Source organism: Falco cherrug, chromosome 16, assembly GCF_023634085.1.
Source record: "Falco cherrug isolate bFalChe1 chromosome 16, bFalChe1.pri, whole genome shotgun sequence".
Lineage (NCBI taxonomy): Eukaryota > Metazoa > Chordata > Aves > Falconiformes > Falconidae > Falco > Falco cherrug.
In genome coordinates this window covers 9,301,096-9,329,081 of record NC_073712.1, presented here as the reverse complement: position 1 = coordinate 9,329,081, position 27,986 = coordinate 9,301,096, and the positions used below count along the sequence as shown (strand labels likewise).

The 27,986-nt window shown below is 41.7% G+C and overlaps 1 protein-coding gene across 34 annotated transcripts in view; it reads right to left on the bottom strand.

The window, feature by feature from the left end:
* LOC129737458 (uncharacterized) overlaps positions 1-27,904 on the bottom strand; it is a 142,462-nt gene extending 114,558 nt beyond the window's left edge. For 8 of the 34 annotated variants that reach the window (XR_008735334.1, XR_008735335.1, XR_008735336.1 and 5 more), the window contains exons 1-5: positions 27,628-27,890; positions 27,338-27,412; positions 19,713-19,727; positions 19,509-19,613; positions 18,025-18,130 (exon numbers count right to left, since the gene is read on the bottom strand). Coding sequence is in view for 13 of the 34 variants with exons in the window: in XM_055727911.1 (XP_055583886.1) it covers positions 18,025-18,130; positions 19,509-19,613; positions 19,713-19,727; positions 27,338-27,412; positions 27,628-27,645 (319 nt within the window). In the remaining 21 variants the exon portion in view is untranslated. The other 26 variants (XR_008735344.1, XR_008735343.1, XR_008735346.1 and 23 more) reach the window with 18 other exon arrangements.
* Between the last annotated feature and the right edge of the window lie 82 nt (positions 27,905-27,986).

Here is a 27,986-nt window from a genome sequence, read left to right as displayed (position 1 = left end):
ACCATTCCTTACCTAAAGATCCTACCTGTCAACTAAAATGGCAGCTGGAGGCAGAAGCCACCAGGCCACAGTTTTAGCTGCTTCATATAAAGTAGTAGATGGAGCAATGAACACACATTTTACCCTCCAAAGCTCATGCAGAACAGGCTGCAACACCACCAGTGCTCCCGCCAACATGCCTCACTCTTTGCCTGACAGAGACTCTGTCGTCCAAGTACCTTAGATCTTTCCCTCAGATATGTATTAAAAGCTGTATTTTGCAACTTGAGCATCAGTTACAGTTGGACACAAGCCCACCACTCTAGAGTGTTCAGAGCAACCCACAGAAAGAGTAGGTAGGCTTTCCTGCTCATTTGCCGTTTGTATCAGAGCTCCGCAATTCACTGGAAAACTGCTAAATATACCTCTCTGCAAGGCTGACCATTTTCAGACACCTTGTAGATGTAAAGTTACTATATAGGAAATGAACAATGATTTCTGCTGACCTGAGGCAGGACTGAAAATGAACGAAAGTGTGTACACATAAGGCATTTATTTTATGTTTAACAGTTTCCTACTGGCAGTCTTCATGTAGGTACCACATCTCAAGCAATCCTTGTAAAGCCCTAAAATATTCTTTCAAATAAAATGTACATTTTTGAAAAAGGCTTTTTTGTGGGTTGGTTTGTGGGGGTTTTGTTGGTTTTTGTTGGTTTTTTTCATTTTGTTTGTTTGAATAAAGTGGCTACAAGGACAAAAAATGTTTCTAGGCTGACTCCAGTTGCTTTCCTGGCTTTTTTCCAATGATGTTCAAATCGGACATTGTTCAAACTAGCAAACAGTAGTCTTGTAGTTTACTCATACAAGAAGCTGGGAGCTCTGGTATTTTTTTAGCACATATTACTAACAGGGTTCAAGAGTACCCTCTCCTCTGTCATGTGGTTCTGGCTGTGCATAAATATTGCTTTGACCAATAGGGGCAAATTTAGATACTTCCCAGAACGATTTCTTGCATTCTCACGACAGTTGCAATCCCAGACTGGATTAGATCCAGTGGGAAAATGTTTAGACAAAGTACTGCTCCAAACAACACTCCTGAGAGATGTGGCTGCGGTTTGCCTATAGCAGAAAGTAAGGTTACAGAAAGGCATTTTTAAATATCATGCTATTATTGTATGTTTCAGAGCAAATGACCTATTCACAAGGGGGTAATACTCCAAAGAGATTTCAGGCCAAAAAAACTGAGCATCCAGCAAATATGATCTGTAACACCAACCATTTTGTTCAGCTCTGTGTAACTCAGACATCATGACAGTCCAAAAATGCAAACAAGAAAAAGTAAGGAGGTACATGTTGAGACCAGAAAAGGTAGCTACCCGTTAACCCCCTCCTCCAAACACTCTCCCTCCTGACCCACAAGATTTTAGGTTCCAAGAGTCCTTAGGAAATATTTAGCTAAAAAGAGTATCCTCATTCAATGATCAAACATGAGAGGTAAGTATGGGAGTTGGAAAGTGCAAATGCAGCATGAAATTGGAAGCAGGAAAATGGCCTTAGCACCTCTACTGGGCTGCACTAGCCAGAGCATAACTAGCACTTGAGAGAAGCAACTATGCCCCTATATACAATAGCTTCCACGGCAAAGAAAAAAAGATGAAGAGCGAGACCATTGCGATCAAAACCACCACAGGGAAGTACCAAGAGAACACAGTCACTACTACTAGGTAAAAACAAACTCAGTGAGTGGCTGGCTTTGGATGCCAGGTATAGCCAGTCTGCCACTTGACCAGTTTCACCTCCTCAAACATTTCTTCCTGTCTTCACATTTTATGTTGCAAAATATGTAAGTATTTGATTCCTATTCACCGCAGAGTTATGCTGGAACAGCTGAAGTTCAACCATAGCTCCTTTTGCGCAGTCAGGAGCGACACAGTGTGGGCAGAGAGCTTATGTCCATTGCAACTTTTCATTCTGCAGTAATACTAATGGCTCCTTCAGCATATCAAGTATTCTAGAGACTTAGCTGCAATACTAGCTTAGGCCACAAGTTGTTCCACCATCAAGAGACAGAAAGCAAGATCATAAGACACTTCTACCAAAATATCTGCTTCCTTAACTGCAACAGCCTTTGCCTTCTCAGTTCCCAACAATTAAACCTAGCTACTAATTTCTTCCCACCAGCTAGTATGGAACAACATTTCCAAACAGCTGCTTGCAGTTTTTTTCTCCTTCCTATTAATTTTCCCTTTCTTCATGTATTAGAGTTGTCTGGACTCATTCCACTTGTGCAGATTCCACTCAAGGCAACAAAGTTACTTCTATAACTCCTTACTCAAAACATTTCTACTCTCAAAGGCATTTTTGCCTTTGCCTTCAGTCTGCCTGATGACTACTATGCAAGATGCATAGCCTTGCATTTTTAGTCCCTTCAAGTGAGTTTTACCAATTATTCTTATTGTTATTATTGCTACAGCAGATTGCGCTGAATAGCAGTTACTATATGTGCACATTCACACAACACAGAAATAATGAATTATGTCTGAAAGTTTGACACACATGTTGTCAGAAGTTCATTAAAACTACATTCTTACAGTCATCTTGTGATAGTATGCTTATAAATCTATTTTCTGACTCAGGTGACATTATTATTCAGCTTTTCTTATACTGTTTGTTTGCTGGAATGTTATCTAAAGCTGTTTAGAACCCAGAAGATGTAAGAAATTGAAATCATCTGGAGACTGCTTCTTGTCTGCCACTGATCACAGGTAACATTACAAAAACTAATTCACTATTATTGTTAAATTACTGTTAGATGTAGTGCTAGTTACTTCCACTCACACCTTTGCTGTGAATGCACAAAAGATCCTTTGTAAACCAGAGACTAATTGACAGCAAAAAATAAACAGCCAGAATATGTAAGAATGACTTACTAGTTCTTAGACTTCATTTTATGTTTATTCTCTGTGTTTAAATTCACTTCCTCTCTAAGCCAGAAGTCAAAGTGAAATTTCTTGTATTTATTTTCTCAGTGTGATTGAATAAGCAGAAAGTCATGGAGTTACTTTATGACAAATCATGTTTAACTGACCATACAAACAATGGCTTAAGACTTTATGGCAGGTGTGTTTTGAAGCAGTAACAGCATAAAGCTGAGACCACTTTTCTCAGCCTGGGAAGCTGATAGTTGTGGTGTCTTTGTGGACAGTGCATGGACAGAATGGTTCATTTTATCAGGGTGGGGAAAAAAAATAGAAAAACACAGCGACAATAAATAGAGGACCTCTGAGCCACAGCAGCAAAACCAAACACCTTCGTAAACTTGTCAAAAACAGTTTCTATAGCTTTTATGACCTAAACAGGATTTTGGTATTACTGTAAAAGTATCTAAGCCTCTATTTAGCCTCTCCCTGTTGCATAAATTTAAGACACTGAGGGAGCTGGGAATGAACTCAGAATCAAATAAACATTTCAGCCTCCTGCATTAGACCACACCATTCAAACTGCCGGCCTTGCAATGAGCTATACACAGAGCCAGGGGGAACACTTAGCGTACCATGCCAGCTCTGAAAACACAGACTGTGTCTCTATGAAGCGGACAATGTTCTTACGTACAAAGACCTAAGAAGTGAAAGTGAGAGAACTCTTGCGAAGAGGCCTTGAGACTGGTTAGGATGACTCAGCAATATTGCTATGGGCTATTTTTATATCCCTAGATAAAAAGTAACATGTAAAACCAGTTAAAGCTCAATGGCTACTTAAGAAAATGTAAGGAGGCAGTTGGTTCCACCATGGTTCACCCAATGCATCTCATTTCTTCTATGTGAGACGAAAGGAACATGAATAGGAGTCTATTTCCAGAACATCAAAGAATTCTTTTCCTTCTTCAGAGAAAGGTATGTTTTTATCTACTCATGACTCTAAAAGACTGTTTCTTACACCTTTGGAAACTAACACCTACTCAAGATACCACCAAGAGCTGATCTTACTTAGCCACACAAACATATTCCAGGCCTGCACAATTAAGGCCTTGGTCACCACCTCTTCAACTCATTTACAAATCTTTTTCCGAGATAAATAAAATTGCTTTAAGTTGAATAATATGCATAGCAGAAAGAAAACAAATAGAAGAAAAGCTGATTTAACTGAAAGAAACGAGTCCTCCCTGAAAATTCCATGCTGCCTTTAGCTCCAATGCCTGTTGTAAAAATACGTTTAAACCCTTAAAAAAAAACCAACTGATATATTCAAGTCAGACCCAAGGTTTGCTATTACAGCACCCTGTTCCAGAACAACGGCCAAAACTGGATGCTTACAGAAGAAAGGCCAGTATACATACTTGCTTAATAGCTAGTAAAGATCTGGATACAATTTAAGCCCCAAACAAAAGAGCATACTAAAACCCCTAAGATTCTGAGAACTATGAAGTCTGAAGACCCTAATCAATAGCATGTATCTTGCCACTCGATAAAGAAATACTTCTTACAGTTTTACAGGAAGAGGAATAATAGCAGAAAAAAATATTATCAAACCCCAGAATCTATGAAAAAGAGAAGGAATGCAGCAGGAGAAAAAGACTCTAGCTACCAGTTGCATTATTAAATTATCCTCATTAAGACAGCTTCACCAGGAGACAACTGCAAATTTGCGTTCATGAAGTTATAGGCTAAATCCCAGAGTAATAGATTTTATCAGCCTCCTGAACTCACAGATCATGGGTGTTGAGGCAAATCTCTCTCTTCTTAAATAGTCCTAGCGCAAAAGTAATCTATACACAGTATTATTCATTGCACTATGACCAAAAATGGTATGGTTTTGTAATTGAACTGAGGCTTAAGGATACACTAATGCCATCAGGAGTCCGGGACACGCAGATCTGGGAAAGACAAATGCACTTCAACAGCGGAAAGAGTTCAGTCCCTTCTGAATTGTACAGGACACGGCAATGTACATTCAGTTGCACGACACCAACCTACTGCAGCAGGAAGTAAAATGCTACAGAAAGTAATCAACTAAAAGACAAATACATACCACCCCTCACCATCTTTCTTGCCGGCATATGTAGAATGCATCATTATAATCACCCATTATAGTGGACTGCATATACCCTATACCATTATCAGCATGTATAGGCTTACATTCTGTCATATGTCTGATACTTCTGCTATAGACCACCTTGAGCTGTATCACTTGATATGTTAGCACTGTTAACCTATTATCAACAAATTATGGTGTTTGTTCAAAATGCAGGGCAACCTTTTCCTATTTTAAACATCAGTGAGCACTGTTCACATTGCTGGCAGCACTGACCATGTTGCTGTGTGCTGTTACAATACAAACAGTGGCAGAACATTAGCTTATACAAACTCAGAATGCTGGGTACGGAGGCAGCAGAGAAGCTTGCTACTGGCCACTGCTGTGGCCTGTAGTCCAAAAAAAACCCTGAATATTATCATTATATTACCGTTACATTTGAAATTTGGTTCCAGTTTTGCTGTCTAGTCTTTTCATTCCTCTTTCTCTTAAGATTTCACCATCTTTTAATTTATATGCAACATTGAAGTCTTTATTTCAAAAGCATACATGATCTTGGCTTCTGAAAAATCATCAAGAAATCACCTTTACTTCCCACAATGTAGACCGAGAGTAAAGTATATTTCCTTCATATATTAATAGAATTCAGAAAGTTGCTCTACAAAATCCCTAAAAGAGAATCAGCCAAAGTTAGACTTGGCATCTGCACAAGTCTCAGTTATTTTTTTGAATACTTTGACAACACTCTTACGTTATTGTCTCCCGGTTCATTTTTCTGCTCATGTATTCCCCAAAGAAGGAAAGAATGGTATTCCTGTTCTCTGAAAAAGGACATATCTTGCTTGTTAGAGTGATTTCATTATTTATTTTCCCTTCTCCTTCTTGAATTGTTGGATCTTTGAATCTTGAAGCTTCAAATCCTTCTAACTCTTGCTCTTCCACATGAGGTCACAGAAGTCATCCTGCTGCCTCAAAGTAAGAGAAATGAGAACAAAGTTTTACCAGCAAAGGAGACGCTTTCAATTTTTGTCTTTTCAGCTGGATACTGCAAAGAGAGCCTTCAGAGATCACAAAGCCTGCTAGTTTCCTAAATCTAATTTAGTAACAGACAACCTGAGCTATTCAAGGCTGGCATGAGCAATGTTGCCACAAGGCCCTACTTCATCTCACCTATGCACACCTAGAGACAAAATAAAGGTGGTGTGAATAGAGTTACTCTCCTATAAAGCTACTTCTGAAGGAACTCTGCAATCAATTGAGAACATTTTCATTTTCTTTCTTCCATTTGATCTTCTCTGCAACATATTTTTCATATTACTCCTCACATTTTACTTCCATCTGGTTTCAGCTTTTGATTAGAAACTTGCAAATTCAACAGCTCAGTGCAGAGACCTGAGCTGCTTCCAGCCATTTTTCCTCCTTGGAGAATTTTAATTCAGTCGTATGGTTTCTTTCACCGTATCTCTGCCCACAATGGAGGCTACATCCTTCGTAAATAGTTTGCAACTCCTGCAAAGAGCAAAAAGCCCTAACCTCTGCAAACATAGGAGGTTTTGTTATCCTGAAAGAAACAAAGCATACCGAACAGATGATACTGCTTTAGAAACATTGCCATACAAAGTGTCATTATAGGGAAGCTCTGAATAGGTTTATCAGACAGGATACAATACATGCTTAAATGTTAGTCAACAGTTTCACCAGTAATATAGGACCACGAGTACGTCAGATATCTGGACTCAGTCCAGAATTCACTACAGAGTCACCAAAAACCGATGCCCAAGTTACTGCTCAGAAAAAAAAGAATTTAAAACACTCAGTAATAAGCACTGTTTTGATGGGATACCCATGTCCTTCCCTGTGCAGGATCAAGCAAAGGTTACAGTCATCAGTTGTGTAGTCAGGTCAGGAAAGGGTGGTAGATGGTCTCATTTTCACCACTAAGAAAAACCTTTACCTTAAAGGCATTAAAACAGCATGCTAAGTCAGAACAAAGACTGATTTATATCTGCTCAGCTGTTTGCATCAGGGCATGCCTGTTAAGTATACAACAGACACACAACATAAATGTGGGTGTAAAGACAAGTCAGTGATTTGGAAACAGAGACTCTCCCTTAACATTTCAATTCCAGCAGAACACCCAGTACTGCTTAACTCCCAAGGACCTGTAAAAGTCATGAAAGAAAAGGAGATACAAACCAACATTAGAAGCACAAGAAATCTTGTGATTTCAAACATCTTCTGAACAGCACCACCAACAATAATTTTCAAAGGCATTCTGAATCACCACCTTCCACAAACATTCATGAAAAGTTACCTACCTAGCCTAGAAATGCAGAAGAAACCTGTAAAAAAAGGCATTCAACTACTAACCATAAGAATCAAGGAAACTGACTTCCTACATTTCTGAGCATTTGAAACAAGACAGCTAAATAAAGACAGAAAGCGGTATTCTGATCACAATGCTATGAAGATGCAAGCTTCCGTATTCATATTGCCCTTGTCACTTGTATATTTTTTTGTCTACATTCTGAGCCTGATAGTACTTCATCTGGACTGTGCTTTAATATTATTCTTTGCACAACTTGCTTGCAGAGTTCACAGTGTAAAGATCTGAGACACATGTAAGACATATGCAGGAGATAACCTGGAATTATCTCATATTTACAATCCAAAGAGGGATTAGAGAGCTGAAAGTTGCTCTGGATTTTCCCCTAACAGTCCCCACCTTTCTTGGGGAAAAGAACCGATAACATACTGTGTGAGTGCTGATTGTCACTCATTGTTCATCTCACAAACTGCAATCTGTCCATAACGAGCAGTAGGTTTGCCTCCTTCCCTATAGCATTTTCAGTTTGCAGCATCTCTCAAATTCCTCATTATAGACCTTACCTGGCCATTTACTTCCAACGCTGCATGTGTGATGATGCTTATTCCTACATAAATGCATGTTCTTTTTTGTTATTATTAAGTTATAGCAACTGCTTTAGAGATCTCTAATCTGTCAGTCATTTATAATTCCAGTTCTGTCCTCCTCCATTCTGGCAGCATTTTGCAGCTTGTTGTCATTCATAAACTGCTTACAGGGTTTCCATTACATTATCCAGGTTACGTTAAATAACCTGGCCAACACAAGTTTCATTGCCATTTACCCCAATAAATTCACTTGAAACATCCTTGCGTGCACTAAAATGCACAAGTAACTGATGCAGGTTTTTTTACTGAAAACATTCAAGGAAGAAGACTGCTTTCCAGTAACTCCTCACAGATCTTTCCTCATATTTGTCTTATTTTCTTCAGCAGCTTAGAGAAACAATGCCATACATAAGATCTGAAATGTTATTTTTTCAATAACAGGTTAAAATTTTAAGACCAGATTTGCCCATGCACAATTTTTTTTAATTACCTCTTGTCCAAATCAAGTCATATGTTGTCACATTATGTTGTCAGTAGGCTTTCTTTCTGCATGTTTTTCCACGTTCAAACAACTGAGCACTATTCTGCGACTGAATTGGAAAGCTGACAGTTCCAGACATCCTAAGGCTCCTACTCTACACAGTCAATCTCCTCCATGTTTGACCTCAGCAACTGGAGGGACTCATATTTTTATGAGGAGCTCAGGAAAGTACTGTTTATGTCTCTTACCTTCTACAGAAGTTTTTGCTCTAGTTCCTTCGTTCTGTCAATATCACCTCCTAGATGCACATGCAACCCAGCCATTTTGTTCAGTCTAATACTTATCATCCACTGTTCTGTTACTCTTCCTCACTTCTTTTTCTTTCCATATTCTATGCCTTCTCTGATGCCAATTTCAGCTGTTTTTCTAAGAAAGCTCATGTTGCTGACAGCAGCAGGCCACACACACACCACCACAGAAAGCCCAAAAGAAACTGTGGCATTAAGCAGCTGTTGTAGTTTAACCCCAGCTGGTAATTAAGTACCATGAAGCAGCTGCTCGCTCACTCCCCCTTCACCCAGAAGGATGGAGAGGAGAGTTGGAAAGGAGCATAAAACTCAAGGGTTGAGATAAGAACAATTTAATAGTTGAAGTAGAGTAGAAATGAAAGAACAATAATAACAATAACAGTTACAATGAAAAGGGCAAGGGAAAGAATAACATCCAGAGGGAAAGAAAGAAAGGAACACATGATGCACAATGCAGCTGCTCCCCACCCACTGACCCATGCCCAGCCACTCCCTCAGCAACAAACTGCCTGCCTCGGCCAACCCCCCAGGTATATATGCCAGGCATGACATCCCATAGTATGGAATCTCCTTGGCTGGTTCGGGTCAGCTGGCCTGGTTGTGTCCTCTCCCAATTCCTTGTGTCTCTCCAGCCTTTTTGCTAGTAAGGCCTGAGGAACTGAAAAGTCTCACATCAAAGCCAAAACACAGAACCATACTAGCTGCTAAGAAGATAATTAACTCCATCCCAGCTGAAACCAGGACAGCAGCTTAAGTACTAAACTAAAGGATTGTCTTGGAAACAATCTAATTTAAGCTAAAGGACAAAATCATTAGCCCAATTCAGTGCCCTAGAATTCCACTAAACTTTAATTTGTATTCTCTATTCCACCCAGAAACACTAAGGAAGGCGGAAATTCACCACAAACTCCAAGTCATGTTATTTGCTTTTTTAAAAAAAATTAATATATATATATTTGCAAAACCTCCATTCAGCAGAAGGAAGGGAATTTCTTCTTATTCCAGACATAGAAAGCTCCCCCTAGAGAGGTAAGCACTATTCGGTCTTAAAAGATAAGCTCCCTTTTCTACAGAGATGGAATGAGCTGTGCAGTAATATAATAATGCAAGAAAACAATACAATAATGCAAGAACATAGTGAGCATTAACCAGTACCTTACACATTGGGATGAGTTAGGGAACATACTTTTATCTTTGCCCATGGCAGGGGGGGTGGAACTTGACCTTTAAGGTCCCTTCCAACCCAAACTACTCTATAATTCCATATTCTATGATTCCTGACACCTGTGGCTGCATATTCTGTAATCAAGTTTGCCAAAGATACAGCCTACATATCTCTGATGGCTGGTTCCTAGCTGACTGTCATAATCATATTCAGCTCTACAGTTTAGAAATTAATCAGTTCAAGTGTGATACAAGTATGTTTGTCACAGACTTCTGGAATAAGAAATCTTATAGCTTAAATTTTACACAATTACAGAGCAAAATAGTTAAGGAAAAATATATAGTGAAGTGTCTTGTGAAGTTACAATAATTATTTTTCTGTCTGATGGCTCTGGTGGTTACATTAAATGTCTCATGGTAAAAATAAGTTGTTGGTTTTAAAAAGAGACAAAACTTTCCTCTTTGCTTACCCAATTCTCTGTCTGAAGGTTTATTAAGCCTTAGGACCATACCTATTTACAATTCCCATTCACATTAACATTTTTTTTTAAGCACTGCTTTTAATAAAGTGCAGGGATTCTTATGCCACAGACCAACCAAACTACAGCAGTGTGGGTCTACCCTGGCCTTACGGTAACTCCTAGCATCCAAAAAGTTAAGGAAGTAGACAGCCAGGTTCTCCTGTACATGGCACCATAACCCTTCATGAAGTTACTACAATTTGACACTTTTTATTACCTATAGGCTTGAAATTGTGATTACAACCAGAAACCAACCCTGCAAGGTGCTTCAAAGAGGAGCTTTATAAAAACTAATAAAAAATGGAGGATTCAGGTGCTCAGGGTTTCTACTGGTGTGCTCTTATGACATGGGTATACAGGATATACATGGAAAGCAACATGCCTGTAGTAAAAAGGAGGTGTGTGTCCCTGTCCACACTATTCCACTCAGGTTTTTGCACTAACCTTATTAACAATTTCCAGGCATAACCCAACAGCACCTGCCACAAGACATTCTTCCTCTTTCCTTGTCCATGGGAAAATGATGGAGGTATTCTCATTTCACTCTGTGCCTAGCTTGCTACTGGAGTCAGATCAAAAGAGCACACCTTGCATTTGAATGGAATGCAAAAAGATCTGAGCTGGTTCACAAATCTTGTGAGGGCTTGTCCAACAGCCTTCAGCCAGCTATTATCAAAGCTTTGTCCTCTGCGCACAGTTTTTCCTTCCTATAAGAAATGTCATGCATGCATTGTCAGACACGTCCTACCTCAAGCCACTGTGAACAGGATAAAATCCCACTATGACTTGATATGCATAACGAAACAAGTACAAAAAGTGATAGGTCAGCAATACAACTGTTGTTTTTTAAAGTAGCTTTTCCCAACTTCAAATTATCTAACTTAATTAAGGTAAAACAGCAGCCAACTAATTAAAAGCTGCCATACAATTCATCTGGCTCCCAGTATGGCTCTTGCACCCCTCTCTGATCAGAAAGCTGCATTTTTGTACATTTGTATGATGCTCAGCTTATCTGGAAGCCCATGCAGCTGGGAACTGAAAAAATGAAACTGCAGTTTGCTTGGCTCTGAGTTCCTCTCCCTAAGGAGCACATCCTTCAGCCAGAGGAGTCAAGCTGAGCATGCATCAGTGGATGTGGAAACATTTAAGGAACTGGGTGCAAGAAAGCAACCAGGGCAAATGCAGCTGGAGACAGGAATTGGGACCAGAAGCAGATGTCTAAATGAGAGGAAAAATGGAATAACTAAGGGCAGGGAGAATCGGGAATTAAAATACTCCACACAAGAAAGATTTGTAGAGGCACAATGGGAGGGAGCAGGTCAGAAGGACTGAGGAGTGGCCGAAGCAGGAGCCAGCCCCGCAGGAGGGACAGTGGGCTGCAGCAGGAGGCAGCAGCTGCACAGTCGCACCGAGCTGGTGGCGAGCCCAGAACCTTCCAGGACTGGCCAGCAGCATGAGCCTGGCACACACTAGCAGCCCTTGCTACCCCCACCACGGCCACTAGCCCACGGGCCACCCACCACTGCTCACCTGCTGCCACGAGGGGACAAGGGGGACCAGGCCAGGCCAGGAACACGTGGCCCACCCGCTCCTACAGGCCAAGTCTGACCTGGCGCAGGGGCTGCCAGTGCACAGGGAGTTTCACAGCGTGGGGGCCTGCCCGCCCGTGGGGGCCTGCCCGCCCGTGGGGGCCTGCCTGCCCGTGGGGGCTGTAAGAGTCGGTCTAAAGAGAACAGTATTGTCTCAACATTGCCAACAGAGACCTGGAGATGGAATGTGGTCCTCGTGGGCACCAAGACACAAAGACCCTGGGAAGGAGAACTGCACGGTACGAGGAGTACTATGCCGTTCCCTGCCACCTGGGATTGAAAGGAACAACTACAATAAGGCCATGTAACAGCTGTCCAGAAGATGGATCACAACCGTGGTCATAACAACAAACCAGAAAACATAAACTTTAGGTGAACTTTCTTCATTATAATATCATTATAATACAAAAACACACCTCCTGGTCTGAAGCTACCTGCCTCTAAGGCAAACCACGCCTTGGGCACTCCTCTTTGGACATGTGTGATAAACTGGCTCGAGAAGGCGGAGACTGGCGCAGTCCATGGACCAGAGGAGGAGCAAGGTGTGTTGCTTGGCATAAAAGATGCCTTCTTAGCAACTGAACTTTGGAGATCTTCCTCATCAAGGATCACGACGATCAGAAGGACCGGCAGGACGCCTTGGACCCATGGTGGTAGCTATAATCCTCTTTCCTTTTCTTTTTACTTTATCTTCTCTTCACTTTCTGTCTTTCTACCTATCGCAAGCTGCTTTATGGGCAAACAATAATATTGTGCTGTTTGATTGAAGCATAACCCCTTGGCGTGGTCGCCTTGATTTTTGTGCTTCGAGATCATAGTTAACGAATGATCATAAGTCCACTGAGTGGACCGTGACAGGGGCCCACCTGCTGCTGGCAGCTGCCTGTCTGAAAGCAGCCAACGGCTGCAGCTGCCTTCAGCATCACACACACAGGAGCTGAACAGAACCATCACCTAAAGCAACAAACCCTTCGGACTGCCCAAGAGCTGGGCTCGACTTGTGAGGGTGGTGTAGAGCTGCTGCAGCACTTCTGTTCTGGGGCTCCACCATACTGGTGGGGTGCAGAGCTTCCAGTGAGGGCCCCTGCAAAACCTGAAAGGAGCTGAGCAGTGTGTGGTGCTTGTGACAGCAGGGGACTGTCACCTGGTGGAGGAGGAGGATGAAGTAGTTCCAGCTCTGAAGAACAAATGAAATTACCTAGGGAGAAGTGTAAGGGAAAAAAAGGGGGTACAGGACTTGAAGAGTCACAAAAGACTGCTCCAGAGGATGCCAAAATGGTGGCGGCAGAAGCAGAACAATCCAGGTATTAAGATGTGAAAGAGGACAGGATATTGCAGCAGGGAAGGATGAGGACAAGAGGTTGCTTAAGAGACAGCAGACAGAGATGGAAGAAGGATCACTAGATTGGCCAGTATTTCCTCTACATCTGGGTGAGCGCAATTAGCAAAAAGTAGATGTTCCACAAAGGAGTCCATGTCCTTCATAGGAAATCTGACTCACTAGGAGGCCTGTAAATTGCCCAGAAACTCAATTGTAGCTTGTCGCTTCATTTCACCAACAACTGTGAGTGAAGGTGCAGTGAACTGGAGTTCCGTTGTGTCTGCTGTCAGGGCATAGGGAGAATTGTTTGAAACTTAGCCAGTCAAATACAGCCTGCTTTGGAGACAGCTGCCAATTCTCAAGCAAAGTTTGTTTTACACATAGATTACAATCATCTGCTGGAAATGAATTTTCAGTTGTACTGTGCAGCAACATCTGGAGTCAGCCGCCCGCTAACAATGGGTCCTACAAACAAGCTGAGAGAAAATAAATGCCCTGCCCTGGGGCCAAGCTCCAGAACTACAGCCTCAAAATGGTGGGGTGCAGATGCAAATGCTAGGGAGGCCTTAATCTCAGAGAGACGTAAATTTTCTTTCTATACCTCCTAGGTAAATAAAACTCCTTTTTATTAAAGCCCAATTCATGGAATTTTATTATAACATTTTTTTTGTTTTGGTGAACAAGGCAAACTTCGGGTTACAGAAAAAAACTAGAAAATTTGATCAGCATAAACACTAAATATTCAAAAGGTATTTTTAACAGGGCCACATGTATAAATCATGATCTGATTCATTAGTTCAGAACACTTCGGCCAGGGGTTGTCTCTCAATTAGACGGAGAGTTTCTAAGCTCAAATACCTTGTCTTTGTTGCATGTTTCCAAAGAACAACGACTATTTTGATCAATCAAAAGCTCAAAACCTTAGTCAAACTTCCAGGAGTGTTTTCCACAATGGGAACAGATCATTATTTTTAAATTTTTTTAACCAAACCTCTGAAATTCTGAAGTGTGTTACTAAGTATTGGGGTCTACTGGCAGGCCTGTACTACCTTTCTAGTCTTCAGGTTTTATTACGGATACTTTATAGAAAGGCTGTCAAATGCTGTTTGTTCCATTTCCACATAAGCAATCTTTTTAGGCCATCACACTATACTTGGGGAGGGGACAGAACTGGAGTGAGAGCAATCCAGTGGGAGCTGATTCCAAATTGCAGCTCAACTCTTTGGACATTAGCTCTATTTGAGACTAGATTTTCTTTTAAACTCCCAAAAGATCCCACAAGTCTGTGGTTGATCCATGCAGAAAGACAAAACACTACTGCAATCAATCAGCAATCTTTAGATTGTTTCCTCCTAATTACTCACATTACCCTTAAGTGAAATTTACACCTGGGAATTTGTACCTACTCCCCCACAGTAGGCTGTTGGGGAAAATCATCAATTATTCTACCAAACTGATACCAATAAATCCTACTAATTCCCATGTTCAATTCTGTCCACTGCTGCTCTTGAGTAAACATTCTACTATTCTGACCTTTACCTACTCTGGAAGAAACAGCTCAACTGCCCTCTAGTGTAGTTTCAGAATATCTAGTCCAAGCTTCTCCCACTCTCGTGGGACTAAATGAGATGGGTTTCATTTGGTTTGAAACACTGTTATAGAGGCATAGAATTTTACAACATAAACCACTGTGAAAAATACATTGACCGAAAATTTGATGGTGACTGCAGGGTTGGTTTTTTGGTAAAATTGCTGAATAATAGTTATAGCTAGCTTCACAGGCATATTACCTGTTGTATCCCCAAAATGTAAAATTCATTAAATGTGTCTGAATTTTTCACGACCATTATATCTGCTTATGAAGTGATGCTGTTGTTGGGTTCTTTTTCTTCATATAAGTGGGTTTAGAGCATCAACATTCTGGAAAAAAATGTATGGTCCTTCTACTTACTTTTCCAGTTTCTTGTATTTCCAATCTTCTAATATATATTTATCAAAGTAAATTTTATTTTTCTTTCTCCTACTTTGAGCAGCTTTTTGGCCAAAACATAAGTTTTCTTAAATGATCAAGTGATTCTTACTTTTCTATTTGAATTACTTTCCCAGCTGAAGCAAACCCAAGAAATTTGGCCCCTTTAAAGCTATTCACAGTCTGAATAATGAACATGTTTAGATCATCTCAGAGCATATGTTTCTGGAAGCTTTCCTGGCTGTGGTGCACAGTCTTTGAAAGAAGCTTCCTGTTTAAGCTAATAAATACACTTACTTAGCTTCAGTAGTGTGCACACCATGAAAGCTAATAGACACAGGCACCAAACGGGCTTGTTTTTTCCAAACTGAAGGTAGAAATGGGAAGAGTACAGGTTGTGGACTAATATAGTTGTTTCAGACATCTTGCAGAGTAGTGCAATTCTCAGAACTGACTTGAAAGAAATGCCAGATATAGAAATATATGTTCTGGTCATACCAACGGTCCATCTACTTTTGTCAGTAGCTGCCAGTAAATGCTAAAGGAAACAGCTTGAGAATGTAAGTGTAAGAATAGGGGAAATACCTTCCCAATATTAGCTTTCTGGAATCCAGTAATGTTTGTTTAAAAAAGAAGAACAGGAAAAGAAAATTTAGAGTGAGAATAATGGAAATAAAGGGCAGCCCAAACTATCCAGCTGTGGAATGCTTTCAAAGGAAGGGTCCTGTCATTTGGCTCATCTTTTTACACAAACATATTTAAACACTAGAAATGGATCTCTCAAATTCTCCTCTACAGTTCACAGACAGTAATGAAACTCCAATACCTTTTTCCCCATTTTCCCTAACCACTTCATCCTATTCTATTCCTAATGGCCTTTTCTATTATTTCTAAGACCTGGGAAAATGTAGAAGTCTATTTAAAACACTGGCAACTTTCCATTAGCAGCAGCAGCTGTGGCCCCTGACAAAAACTTTCTCTTGTTGCACACATACAGTATCACAATATGATTGCATCAATCTATTTCCTTCAAATTCTGTTTCATGTCTTTTGATCCTTAGCCTTATGTACCTTCTTTCCCCTGAACTCCTGCATATGTGTCTGTATGGCCCTTACAGTAGTATTTTCCCCTCACATCATGGTGTATCTCTCTCTTTATGCACACAGTTTTACCCATGCTGTAGCATCTTTGAGCTCAGAAATAGGTGAATTCCCACACCATGGGAATTTTAGCCATCTTCAAAAGTCAGCTAGTAACTAGTTCTGAAGAAAACCAGGAGTCTTCTGAGGAACAGCCCAGCTACCCTACAGCTGTTGGTGAGATGCCAATATTACTGATAAATAATTTAGTACTTTCAATATAACAGGATGGATTTTTTCCCTTGCCTGTTTGGGTTTTCTTAAAGCATTTACTTCATCAAAATTCCCTTTTTTAAGAATTCTGAGTAAGTCAGGTATAAGACTAAAGTTACCCTTTGGTTTTCTAGCTTTATGCCTGCGAGCAGGAGTTCCCATGACATGCCTTGTTCTTGTCATTTTTGTAACTATTCAACTCTATTTTTTTCCTGTGTTCAGTGGTAAGCCCTTGCATCCGTTTGATTATATGACTGTTACACATAATGGCTTTCTCTTCACTCTTCTGACATGCCTGAAATTGGTGTGAATTGTGAAATTTTCAAGCCAGAAGCAGAAAAGCAGTGCTCAGGGAGCCATGTGAATGGAAGAGCAAATTGGATTCTATCATGATTGGAATAAGGATCCATATGAAATAGAACCAACCTAGTAAAAGTATGTCATAGTACTTCTGTGATTTTCCTTTTCCACACTGCAAATATTTTAACAGTCCCAATGAGTGCTTCTCACAGGGGTTAGTAGGAATTGGGAAAGTGGAGGAGGGTTATAAAACTCAGTGAAGTTTTGTATACTTAAGTGTACAATAAATAGCTTTTATAGACATGGGCAAATTTGACTTAGCCTGAAAAAGGAAATTTTGGTCTTAGTGGCGTGTTCTTAAGAAAAACATCAGTCACTATTAGCACCTGATTTCAGTCTTAAAATCGAAAGTATTTGACTTCTCTACCCAGATACAGTTGAACACCTTTATGAGTTGTCAGGTATTTCTGAATTTGTATGAGTATGTATGAATTTGTATGAGTATTTGCTGTGGAAGGACACTTAGTACATCTCTAATGTGCTAGCAGTTGTAACACATGCAACAACTTTGTACAAACAGAATAAAAATAGCTTTGGAGACATCATTTTTAAGAGTCCCTTCTCTTCTTAATGCATCTGCTTCCCAGCAAATTTCCATGAAAGTTGCATGCAAAACTCAGCACCATTTAATTTTATTTGAGAAGCAAGCATTCACATGACAGAATGAAGCTCATATTGGACCTTTCCCTTCAATTTTGTCCTTGGAAAGGAGTAACTCAGGGTAAAATTCAGATAACCTATTTAGACTCCTTGGTCAGTGGCTGAGACTGTTCCTCAGCAACAGCTCATCCTGCAGGAATAATTAAATTTCATTGGTGCTTAAACCCTGGACTACAAAGTTCCACCAACATTCATAGTGCATGTAAAGAAGCTGCTAAGTCAGAGAATCGGCATCTTATCTCTGGTGCACTCCTGTTATCAGCCTTTCACATGACTTGAGTCACACTATGGGAAATGGAGCCATTACCATTGGGTAGCCTGTAGAACAGATTAAATAGCAGAGAAATCTTCCGAAAAATTAATAAAATAATTTACCGTAAACTTGCTGGATTGAGGATTCCTTGCAACAGAAACAAAAACTTCTCTTAGATAGCTGAATTCTCTGTCCAAATATTCTTCTGCTAAAACACAGGCAGTTTTCCTGTGCCAAGAGAAAAATCACATTTTGTAGTAAGGGTATAGCAGGCACCATGGTGGTCTCCCAGATAAAACACTAACCAAATGCTACTAGCGGTGTAGCTTTTGAACACCAAAATATTGCTTGTCTGTTTGCTCTAAAAGCTAGCTTTCTTGATTGAAAGTCATCAAGCACTCAGTGAAACAGGAGAAAAAGAAAGGAGTTACTAGAGTTTCCCTTATTTTCTTCTATGTAACCAACAAAAAGAACGTATTTACATTCTTTAAGACAATAAACAATACACGTTTATCAACATGTTTTAGTGAGTATTTCTGTGATGCTGAGCACCTGCAGTTCATACATTGTCTGCTGCTGCTGTCATTATATAGTGAACTCTGAAAAATGCCTAAACCTCCATCAATTCCTAGCTTAAAGTAGTTCTGTGGAAGCAGACACTTCTGTTTAAGGACTTTTAATGTCTGCTGGGCTGCCCTATCCACCATCATAATGACATGCAAACCCTGCAAGTGCTACTCAATCCCTGCTACTTATGGTCTTCGTCTTACACTGCTGGAATGATTATGCCAGCTAGAGGTAGATCTGAGCTGATGCCAGAATCTGTTGGTGGGAGCATGCCAGACAATACATTGCTCATTCATTCGCCATCTGACCCAGCTTAGAGCACTCACTGGTGAAACTGTTATTTCTCATCATGTTACAAATCACTACTGTCCTTCATGTCAATAAAGTGAAATGCAGAAAATATGTGGCAGTTTTCACCACGAGGTTCTCTTATTTCACATTCCAGCCTTGATGCATTTTTTAAGGACCACAGAAATGTGTAGTTTAAAACCCGTCTAGTAAACTTCCTTGATCCTGAGGCATACGCTTTGAATTTAAGTAACTTTCTTTTTTCCATTGCCCTTTGGAACAGTTTCCTTTTCTTACTTGGCTCAAAACAATTTTCAAATCAAGACAGCAGCAACAGCACATTCCATCCTGTGATGCAGATTGTGAGTCAGGGCCTTTGGGAACTCCATGCTGACTGGATGACATTACATGTACCCCTGGGCAATTGCCCCAGGGGTATTCCTGGAATGGCTGGCAACGCTTGCAGTACCGTACAGTACCCTGAATTTCTGCTGTTGAGACACAGTACATGACCTCTGTTACTTCCCAGGCAAAGAGCAGAACTGCACACACTCCCCTGTATGTCACGTCATACAGCACAGAGATTAGCAGAGCTTTTGATAGGCTTTCTTTAATAAACAGTCCCAGACCACTATGAAATAAATTGCTCAGATCCTTTTTTATGTATTAGGTTTTAATTCCCTAAAGAGAAGAACAGATTTACATGGGACTAAACCACAAGGCTGAGTAGGACAAGCTCTCAAGAACTTACAGTTCTGGGATCACTCCAGTAGCCTGGTCTCTGCAGAAAATCTCCACTTTCATGCTGGGCCTCATGACGGTTGTGATACATGCCTTGTAGACTGGTGAAAGCATCCTGAAGCCAGAATAAATGAATATACAAAAGGCACAAGCTCTGGAAAATCCACCTTTTCATGTGTCACTGGGCATTACAACCAGGGATCACCGGCAGTACCTCAAGGCATTCAAGCTGTAAGAATGAAGATTATGTCAGTCCTTCATACTGATAAGTCTGTAAATATAGCAGAAAAGTACATGTGCAGGTATGCATCCACTTCTTGATATACGCAGTCCAAGAAGAATTTGCAAAGTCTGTAAAAGACACTGTTGATATATGCAGTCCAAGAAGAATTTGCGAAGTCTGTAAAAGACACTGTTGAATCCTGTGCTGTTCTTCCCTACTACACTCTTTTATTTTCACTTATGTCATGTTCTCCACCATGGCCAGGACACCATATTTGAAGTAAAAAATGAATTTTTAAGGCTTGATGCTTGGGCCATATTCTTTGCATTGCCTGAATATTATCTGACTTTGACATTACAAGAATGTATTTTAGGATGTTATAGTTTTCGAGCATTAAGATCTTACTCTATAAATGAGATGTACAGGTAAGGACCTTTATGCTTTTTCCAGCAGTGCATACAGCAAGGTTTCTATGCTGTGGTGGTTTTAGTTTCAAAGTGAAAAGCAGCACACTGATTTTGGAGGGACGGGGTTCAGGTTGAACAGGACACTCTTATTAGTGGTGGCAGGAATGCTAAGGCACAATTCACGTATAGGTGAACATACCACAAAATCAAACAAAACATGTAGTTGGGCCCTCTCCTTCTAGGTCATGGAAAAGTGTTTACTACTTCAAACAAGCACGTTCTCTGTTGCAAGCAGTATGGTGAAGATGAAGATGCCTCCTCTTGGAATAATTACCATGAAGAAATCTGCCTCAGCTCCAGAACAGTTTCAGTTATGATGTGAAAGAGCACACAGTCTCAAAAGAAATCAGAGAGAGGGAGTCTAAGGATCGCATATCAAAGAGGAAGTAAAAGAACAGGTAGGCAGTGCCAGGATGTGTTCTACTTCATGGAGAGCATCTCATCTCTTTAAATTGAGGCCCATTAAAGACTCATTCTACTGATGTCCTTTTCAAAACATTTTTTATTTTGTGTTTAAAGCTTGTGTTGCAATATGGCATATGTCCTAGAAATTGTTAGTTTATAAGGCAGAAAGGCCACGTGAAGAAACAGTATCTCACACTCCATTATTGCAGGCATGTTTTTTAAGCTATATAAGGGGGGGGTGTTTTAAAGCATGGTAGGAAAGATATGTATATTCAATAACATGAAATCAGGCTGTGTATAGGCAAATGCCATTCACTTCTGTCGTCTAAGCACTCGTATTCAGTAGTTGGTCACACTGCAACCGACAGCGGAGACTCTTAGGCCTAGGCCAAGTTAAGTTTATCCCTGTACAGCTGTTCTGGACCCACTATGACTCATCACAGAAGCAGTTCCGTACCTCATTTTCCATGCTGACCCAACAAGCTAGATTAGCTCAAAATTATCTTAGCCATCATACATAGCAGAAGAATTCCTTCTAATTAAATCTTGAGCAACAGTTTTGATAACCTGTTTTTCCTTAGTATTTTTCAGTGTGACAGATCATGTTATCACCCTCTAGCCCAGGTTTCCTGGGAAACAAAGCATCTCTTTACTCTTCTAATCCTTCCAGGGAAATGAAGCCAAATTACAACATTTCATGGGCATTTGTTACATTTTATCATAGATAGTTCATGGACCTATCAACGTCAACTGACCAGAACGGGCAGTTAGAAACTGCAGTAGTAGCAGAAACAACTAAACTTGCTTTTTGTAACAATCACTTCTTGTCCAGGGGCAACATTAACCAGGGACAAAGGGACAAAGCTTCCTTTCTGGGCAGTTTCATCCCAAATCAAGGAAACACTCCACCTCTAAAAACTGGATGTCGCTATGGCAAAAGTGAGCGAAAGGGGCTCTTCAACTCCAGCTTCTATTACATGTTTGTCTCCTTTGTTTTTCTTGAGGGGAACACGTTCTTCTAAGTTAGAGATGACAGCAGATTGTTGAGCTCTGATACAGAACCTTATTTCTTCCTTTGGCCAGGCAAAATTTAGTGGAAATGTTTCTTCCTAACACATGCAATCACATCTAAGAGGCTGTGCATGGTGTGACTGTTTACATAAGCCTGCAAACTAAGTCACCATCAGTCTTTCTGCAGATATGTCCTGTTCACTAAACTCACTCACAGGACGGACATTTGCCTAAGTATTTAGAACCGCTCATCTGCACCTTGTGGAGGTACTCACCTTAGTAAGAAGAGCTGCTGAATCAAAGTGGAAGTAACTCATGTAACTGGAAATCTACCTGAGTAGAGGGAAATTAGGCCCAAAGAGCAGAAGGAATCCACAAAGAGAAAAATTAACTGGTAATTGGATGAATGCCTGTCATTTGTTTAGCAGAGAGCTGGAAGAGGACTCAGAAAGACAAACTGGGACTGTGAGCTGCTTACTGGGAGAGAACAGAAAAGAAAATGAGATATTCTTCTATCCTCTTTTCTATTTTGGCCATTAAGGGGAGATAGTTGAAATAACATCTGGGTCATGCTTTGCTTGTTGTGGAAATTAAGTAGTTTAGAGGCTTCTGTGATTTTACAGACTTGCAATGCCTTTTCTGAAAAGCAGCTTTCAGAGATAGGCCAGGATTTGAAGCACAGCAAATTCTGGACACTCTTTAAAAGAGAAAATCAGGCCAGTGCAATTGTCAGGGGATCCAATCATAGTTCTCAACAGCTTCATATAAGCTTTGCAGACTGACCTGTAACGCAAGCTCCTGATGCAAAACAAGTAATTATATTTTAAAAAATTTAAAAAGTGTGGAAGGAAACAAAGGAGCAGACTATTTGCTCAGACAGTTGGAGAAGCACAGTCCCTTCTGACCTATTTTGTAGTCCAGGGAGCAATTCCTGAGCTGCATTCTGAGACAGAGGCAGTGTTGTCAGGCCTAGCATGCCAACAGTTACTCAGTGGAAATGGAAACAGCAATACAAATGCCAACAGTATGATGCAAGTTTCATTGTCCCTCTCAGAACAGGAGTCCATTATGGTTTCTGGGCTGTTTGCTTGGAATTCAAGGTCAGTTGTAGTTCCGTGTAAATAACACATTTAAAGCCAGGAAATCACATTATTTTTGTAAGGGAGCTCCTCCTCATTCCCTAGTCTGTGCTTCTCTGAAAGGCTATTTTGGACCTTAAACAGGGAATTTGAGCTCAGCATGCATAGAAAGATCTGAGAAATAGGAAACAGATAGCACAAGGGGGGAATGGCTTTAAACTGAAAGAGGGGAGATTTAGATTAGATATAGGGAAGAAATTCTTCACTGTGAGGGCGGCGAGGCACTGGCACAGGGTGCCCAGAGCAGCTGTGGGTGCCCCATCCCTGGAAGGGTTCAGGACCAGGCCGGATGGGGCTGAGAGTAACCTGATCTAGTGGAAGGTGTCCCTGCCCATGGCAGAGGGGTTGGAGCTAGATGGTCTTTAAGGTCCCTTCCAACCCAAACCACTCTGTGATTCTATTCTATGATTCTAGGAAACCAGAACAATACTCTGCAGAGCTAAGAAGAATGCATATGAAAGTTTTGCTGTTCATAAAGCATAAAACTGCAATAACTGTAGGTCCATGCTTGTAAAACATTTAGGAAACAGCTGAACACCAGAGAGAAATAACAATATCATGCCCTCCTAATCTCTCAAAGCTCAATCATTTAGCAAGAGAACAATTTGGAAGAACAGACAAAGAGTAGGTCAGACCTGGAAGGAGAATAGTATAATTCAGGCCTGTAGGGATACATTTTAAATGTTTTAATTCTGAAGTCAGCTTAGGGGTGATCTTTATAGGATTGAAACCTCAGGCTTTCTTGTAATAATTTAAGTTAAACAGCACTTGCCCAGGCAAGGATGGTTTCTCATCCATCTGTCATTACAAATAAAAGTAACACCACATGTTCACCAGTATCTAAACATCTCATGCTACCATTGGATAACACTTCTTTCAAAAGTTTGCCAGCATGCTCTGCAATGAGAAAGTAACCAAAACCAAATGGTCTTTGTGCCAGGATCTGCATAACTGTAAATCTAACCACAAAGAAACATCCAGATTAGAAAGCTGTTACAAACATCTACATGCTTGTTTCATGCAAGATAGGCTATGCAAGGGCCTGTGAGGGACACTTTGACAATAGGAGGCTTTTTAAAACATAAAGCCATACGGTCCATGAAATTGGAAGCTAGATGTGTTCAAGATGGAAATGTCAGTCTTCAGAGCAAATCGGACTGAGCTAGCGTGGCTCAGGCAGTAACACTGCCTACCAACTGCTTACTTCAATCTGATAACCCTATTGACAAAATTACTATGTGTCCCTTCTTTCTTTAATTACATTGATTTGCTCCAAATAGCTTATAGACCTTAACGGACAGAAAACCTGGAAATCACAAACATCATGGTAACACGCCATGGCTGCGCAGCCACCAGCTACAGATGGCATACAGGGTGTGGAAGAACGGTTGGTACTTTGAGCACCGTAAATCCACTGGATTTGAGGCAGAAATTATGTATCTGAGGCGACGCAGCTGTCCAAGCCCACTGTCACCGAGCCCACTCCCACCAGAGGCACGGAGAGGCACAAGCGCTTCACACTGCGGGGCTTCCCCTCCCCTCCCCGTGCCCGGCCCGGCCCCGCGAGCAGAGCGGCGCCGGCCGCGGCCAGCAGAGGGCGCTGCCGCACGCGTAGCGCGGGGACGGGACTGGCGGCAGCGCCGCGGGGCTCGGCCAGCCGTCGGGCCGGAGAGCTAGCAAGCCAGGGAGTCACCGAGCCACTGGGCCACTAAGCAAGGGAGCTCACCAAGCCACCAACCCAATGAGCCACAAACAGGCCAGGCCAGCAATGCCACAGGAGCTCACTGAGCCAGCAAGCCACGAAGCCATGGCCAGGACAGGCTGGCAACACTGCAGGAGCTCACCGAGCCACTGATCCGGGAAGCCAGCGAGCCAGGGAGCAGGGCTGGAGTGTGGGGTGCTCCCGCCAAGCCAGGGCATTGACTCCTGCTTTGTCATCAGCATCAGCTCCAGCAAGGACGCTGATGAGGGGTCACAGGTTCCCAGCCGTCTGGGGACTGGGGACCAGTCACTGTGCCACATCCGAGGCTCAGACCCTGGGAGGACAGAGGGGGTCTGAGGCTGAGCTGGCAGCAATAAAGGGCGGGGGAAAGCTAGTCCTGTAACTTGGACTTTCGCAGAGATCTCCTGAGGTCCTGTGATACTGCTGGCTGTCAGCACTGCTTGACCTCAGTGGGTCATGGGGTCATTCATGGGGGCACAGCAGGAGGAAGCTGTGGAGCAGCAGGTAGGCAGTGACCTTCCTGAAGGCAGAAGGGTCAACACGGAAGGCTGGGGAAAAGTGCAAGATATGGACCCCACACATTCCCTGTCACTAACTCTAAATAATTTGTCTTGTCTTCATTTGTACCTTCTGTAGAGTAACTGTGCAATCACTTATTATATCTGCTCTCCTGCCTAAATCGGTTTTCTGTGGTGATTAAGGCAGCACCGATAGACTCTAGTCAGGAAACAGCTCTCCCCTCCAAAGTAAAGGGGTCCTGTCACGCAGCTCCTCCCCATATATTCACTCAGGTTCTCCCTTGGCCCTCCCGGATCTGTTTTACTATCTATCATCAGCCAACAATGAGCTCCAGTTAAAAAAATAAATAAATAAATAAAAGTACTTTTCTGAAAGAACGTATTTAATTCTAATCCTGGTTAGCTCTACCCAATTACCACCAATAAGAACCAAGACCTTCCTCCTCTTGGCTGCACATACATTAACTACTCCTGCCATGAAGAACATACACTCTGAGTAAGATGAAACAAATCAGAGCTCCCTGCTTAAGCCAGCTGCCCTGGATCATGCAGGGAGATACACGGCAGAGCTCAGCACAGATAGTGTGACCCTCCCACAACCTAGTTCATTATCCACCCAGGAAAGCTGAGGATACTAATTTAGGCATAGATGCCTCCTGTCTGTTGCTTACTTCTCTTGTCTCCTAGATTAAACATTTGGTTTTTATTGGGTTTTATTGACAGCTAAATTAAAACCCAAATGTAAATTTCATTTGGAACCTGGCTTGCAATTTGTAATCACAGAAATTTGCAAACACTGCTTATTCATATCCATTTTTTTGGTTTTAAATTGGAAAAAAAAAAAAGGGGGGGGGGGAGGGGGGATTTTCTTCATAGCTCCCCATTATTGAAAACTGTCTGTAACATCTAGGAACAGAGTTTGGTAGATCCAGATATGAAGGAGTCTAAAAATTCTGCCCAGAGCTCTGTGAGAAATTATGGAACTCTAAAGGACAGGTTTTGAAAGATGGTCTTTTGATTTGCTTTGAGGAAGAAGAGACATTCTGTGCTACAGAAGCTCTACAAGAACTTGTGCTCAAGAGGCTTAGTGACAGGGGTGGGACCCATAGTGAAGTTCGCCAGCTAACATTTTGTGCATGGATTTTTTGCTGGTCCCCTTGCCATAACCCTGGGAACACAGTTTAGAGAAAGAACAATGCAGAAGCAGCTAAATTACCATTTCTGAAATGCTTTTGAGAAAAAACAATCACAAAAAGATTGAATCAAGTCCACATTGAGTGATTCACACTTCCTGAGTACAGTCAAAGAGCCAGAGAAGAAAACATGCTTTTGTCACTGTAAATTATTTTCTTCCAGAAGCAATGGAGTATTAACACAAACGTATCTGCAACAACAACCAACCAGAAAAGCCCAGCCACACAGAGCAGAACAGCAAACAGATTCAGGACATCAGTTGAAACTGCTAGCTGGAAAGAGCAAAACCTTCCTGATAATTCTTGCAGTGAGTGAAATCCCCCTGAACTGCTGCTAAATTTATGTAGCAAGGAGACCTACTATTTCTCAAGGCAAAATGCTCCATTCCTAAACTTTTAGGGAAAATTAGCATGAAAACGCCTAGAGAAGTGGAGAAGCATGATAAAAGACTTTTTGAAAAACTTGTCATCATAAGCCAATGCAAAACTACTCCCTCTTTTAGATGTTTTATTGCTTCATATGTATTAGGAGATAACAAAGTATTTTCCTATTGTTTGGTACATCTCACTGGCATAAAGTTATTTTGTCTGTTCAAATGGATTTATGTTTTTGCTATTTTAGAAGGAATACATTGACTGGTAGAGTGATACTGCTTAGCACAGCGTCGCTCGGAAGCAAAAAAGGGGAAATGCAGGGGTTTGCTTTAAGTCATAGGTAGGTTGAATGTTTCTTTTTAAAAAAAAAAAAACTAATAAAGTGTATTTCATTGCAAATGGAACAAGAGATTCTTAATAAAACTCTGCTATTGCAAGTCAAATAAACTATTTGGGATGATTTTCCTGAAATGCTGCCAGGCTGAAAACAAACCACTGAGTGACTGAAAAGAGAAACCACCTCCAACATCCTTCGGTACGGCCAGATCATTAGGTGAGTGTAACTGCATTTGAAATAAGACTCAAGCATCTTTTCTTATGTCTTTTTGCATGGTTTCCACATACACCTTGGGAAAAATTGATTCTAAACATGAAAACAATCCAGAGAGGTAAAACCGTACAGTTACTTTAATGCAGCACAGAACAGGAAATAACTTTTATTCGTTAAACACTGAGAGGAAGTGTCTTAACATAGAAACCCCATTTCTCAAGAGACTCTACCTTACCTTGTGCTCCCTTGTCAAAGCCCCACAGGCAGCTTCAGGCTCAGACTTTCTGAAGACTGAGAAACAAAACAGCAGCTGAAAAAAGTTGTAAGAGAAGAAAGATCTGAGACTTTGGCAACAGAGTCAGCATTTTTGGTAAAATCTTGAGAACAAAAGTGGAAATATTACTGGTTGGAAAATGAATTTTAGGGGCTCTTAGTTTATGAGTGTTAGCAAAAGCCGCTGTAAGGAAAACGGCCCTTTTCCTGCTACCCTCGAACTTCCCACATCCAGTCCTCGAACTTGCTCACGATTCCACGGGTGCACATCCTAGCCTCTGCAAATCTGTGTCTTGTTTAAAGCCCTGGCCCGAGGCTCAGCCACGCCCAGGGCCGCCGGGGGGGTTGACTGCGTCCACGCGGAAAAAAGGGTGACAGGGGCTGCCACGTGCCCCCGACGGCCGCTGCTGCGGCGCCGACGGCACCGGCCGAGCCGAGCCGAGCCGAGCTGCCGCTGCTGCTGCTGCTCACACGGCGGAGCCCAGGCCGCGCCCACCCTGCTCCCGCTGTCGCCCGAGCCCCGCCCGGGTGGGACGGCCAGGCCCCGCCGGAGGGCGGCCGCCTGCGGGCAGCGGGCCCGGCCCCCCGCGGGCGCCCTCCCCGCCGCGGAG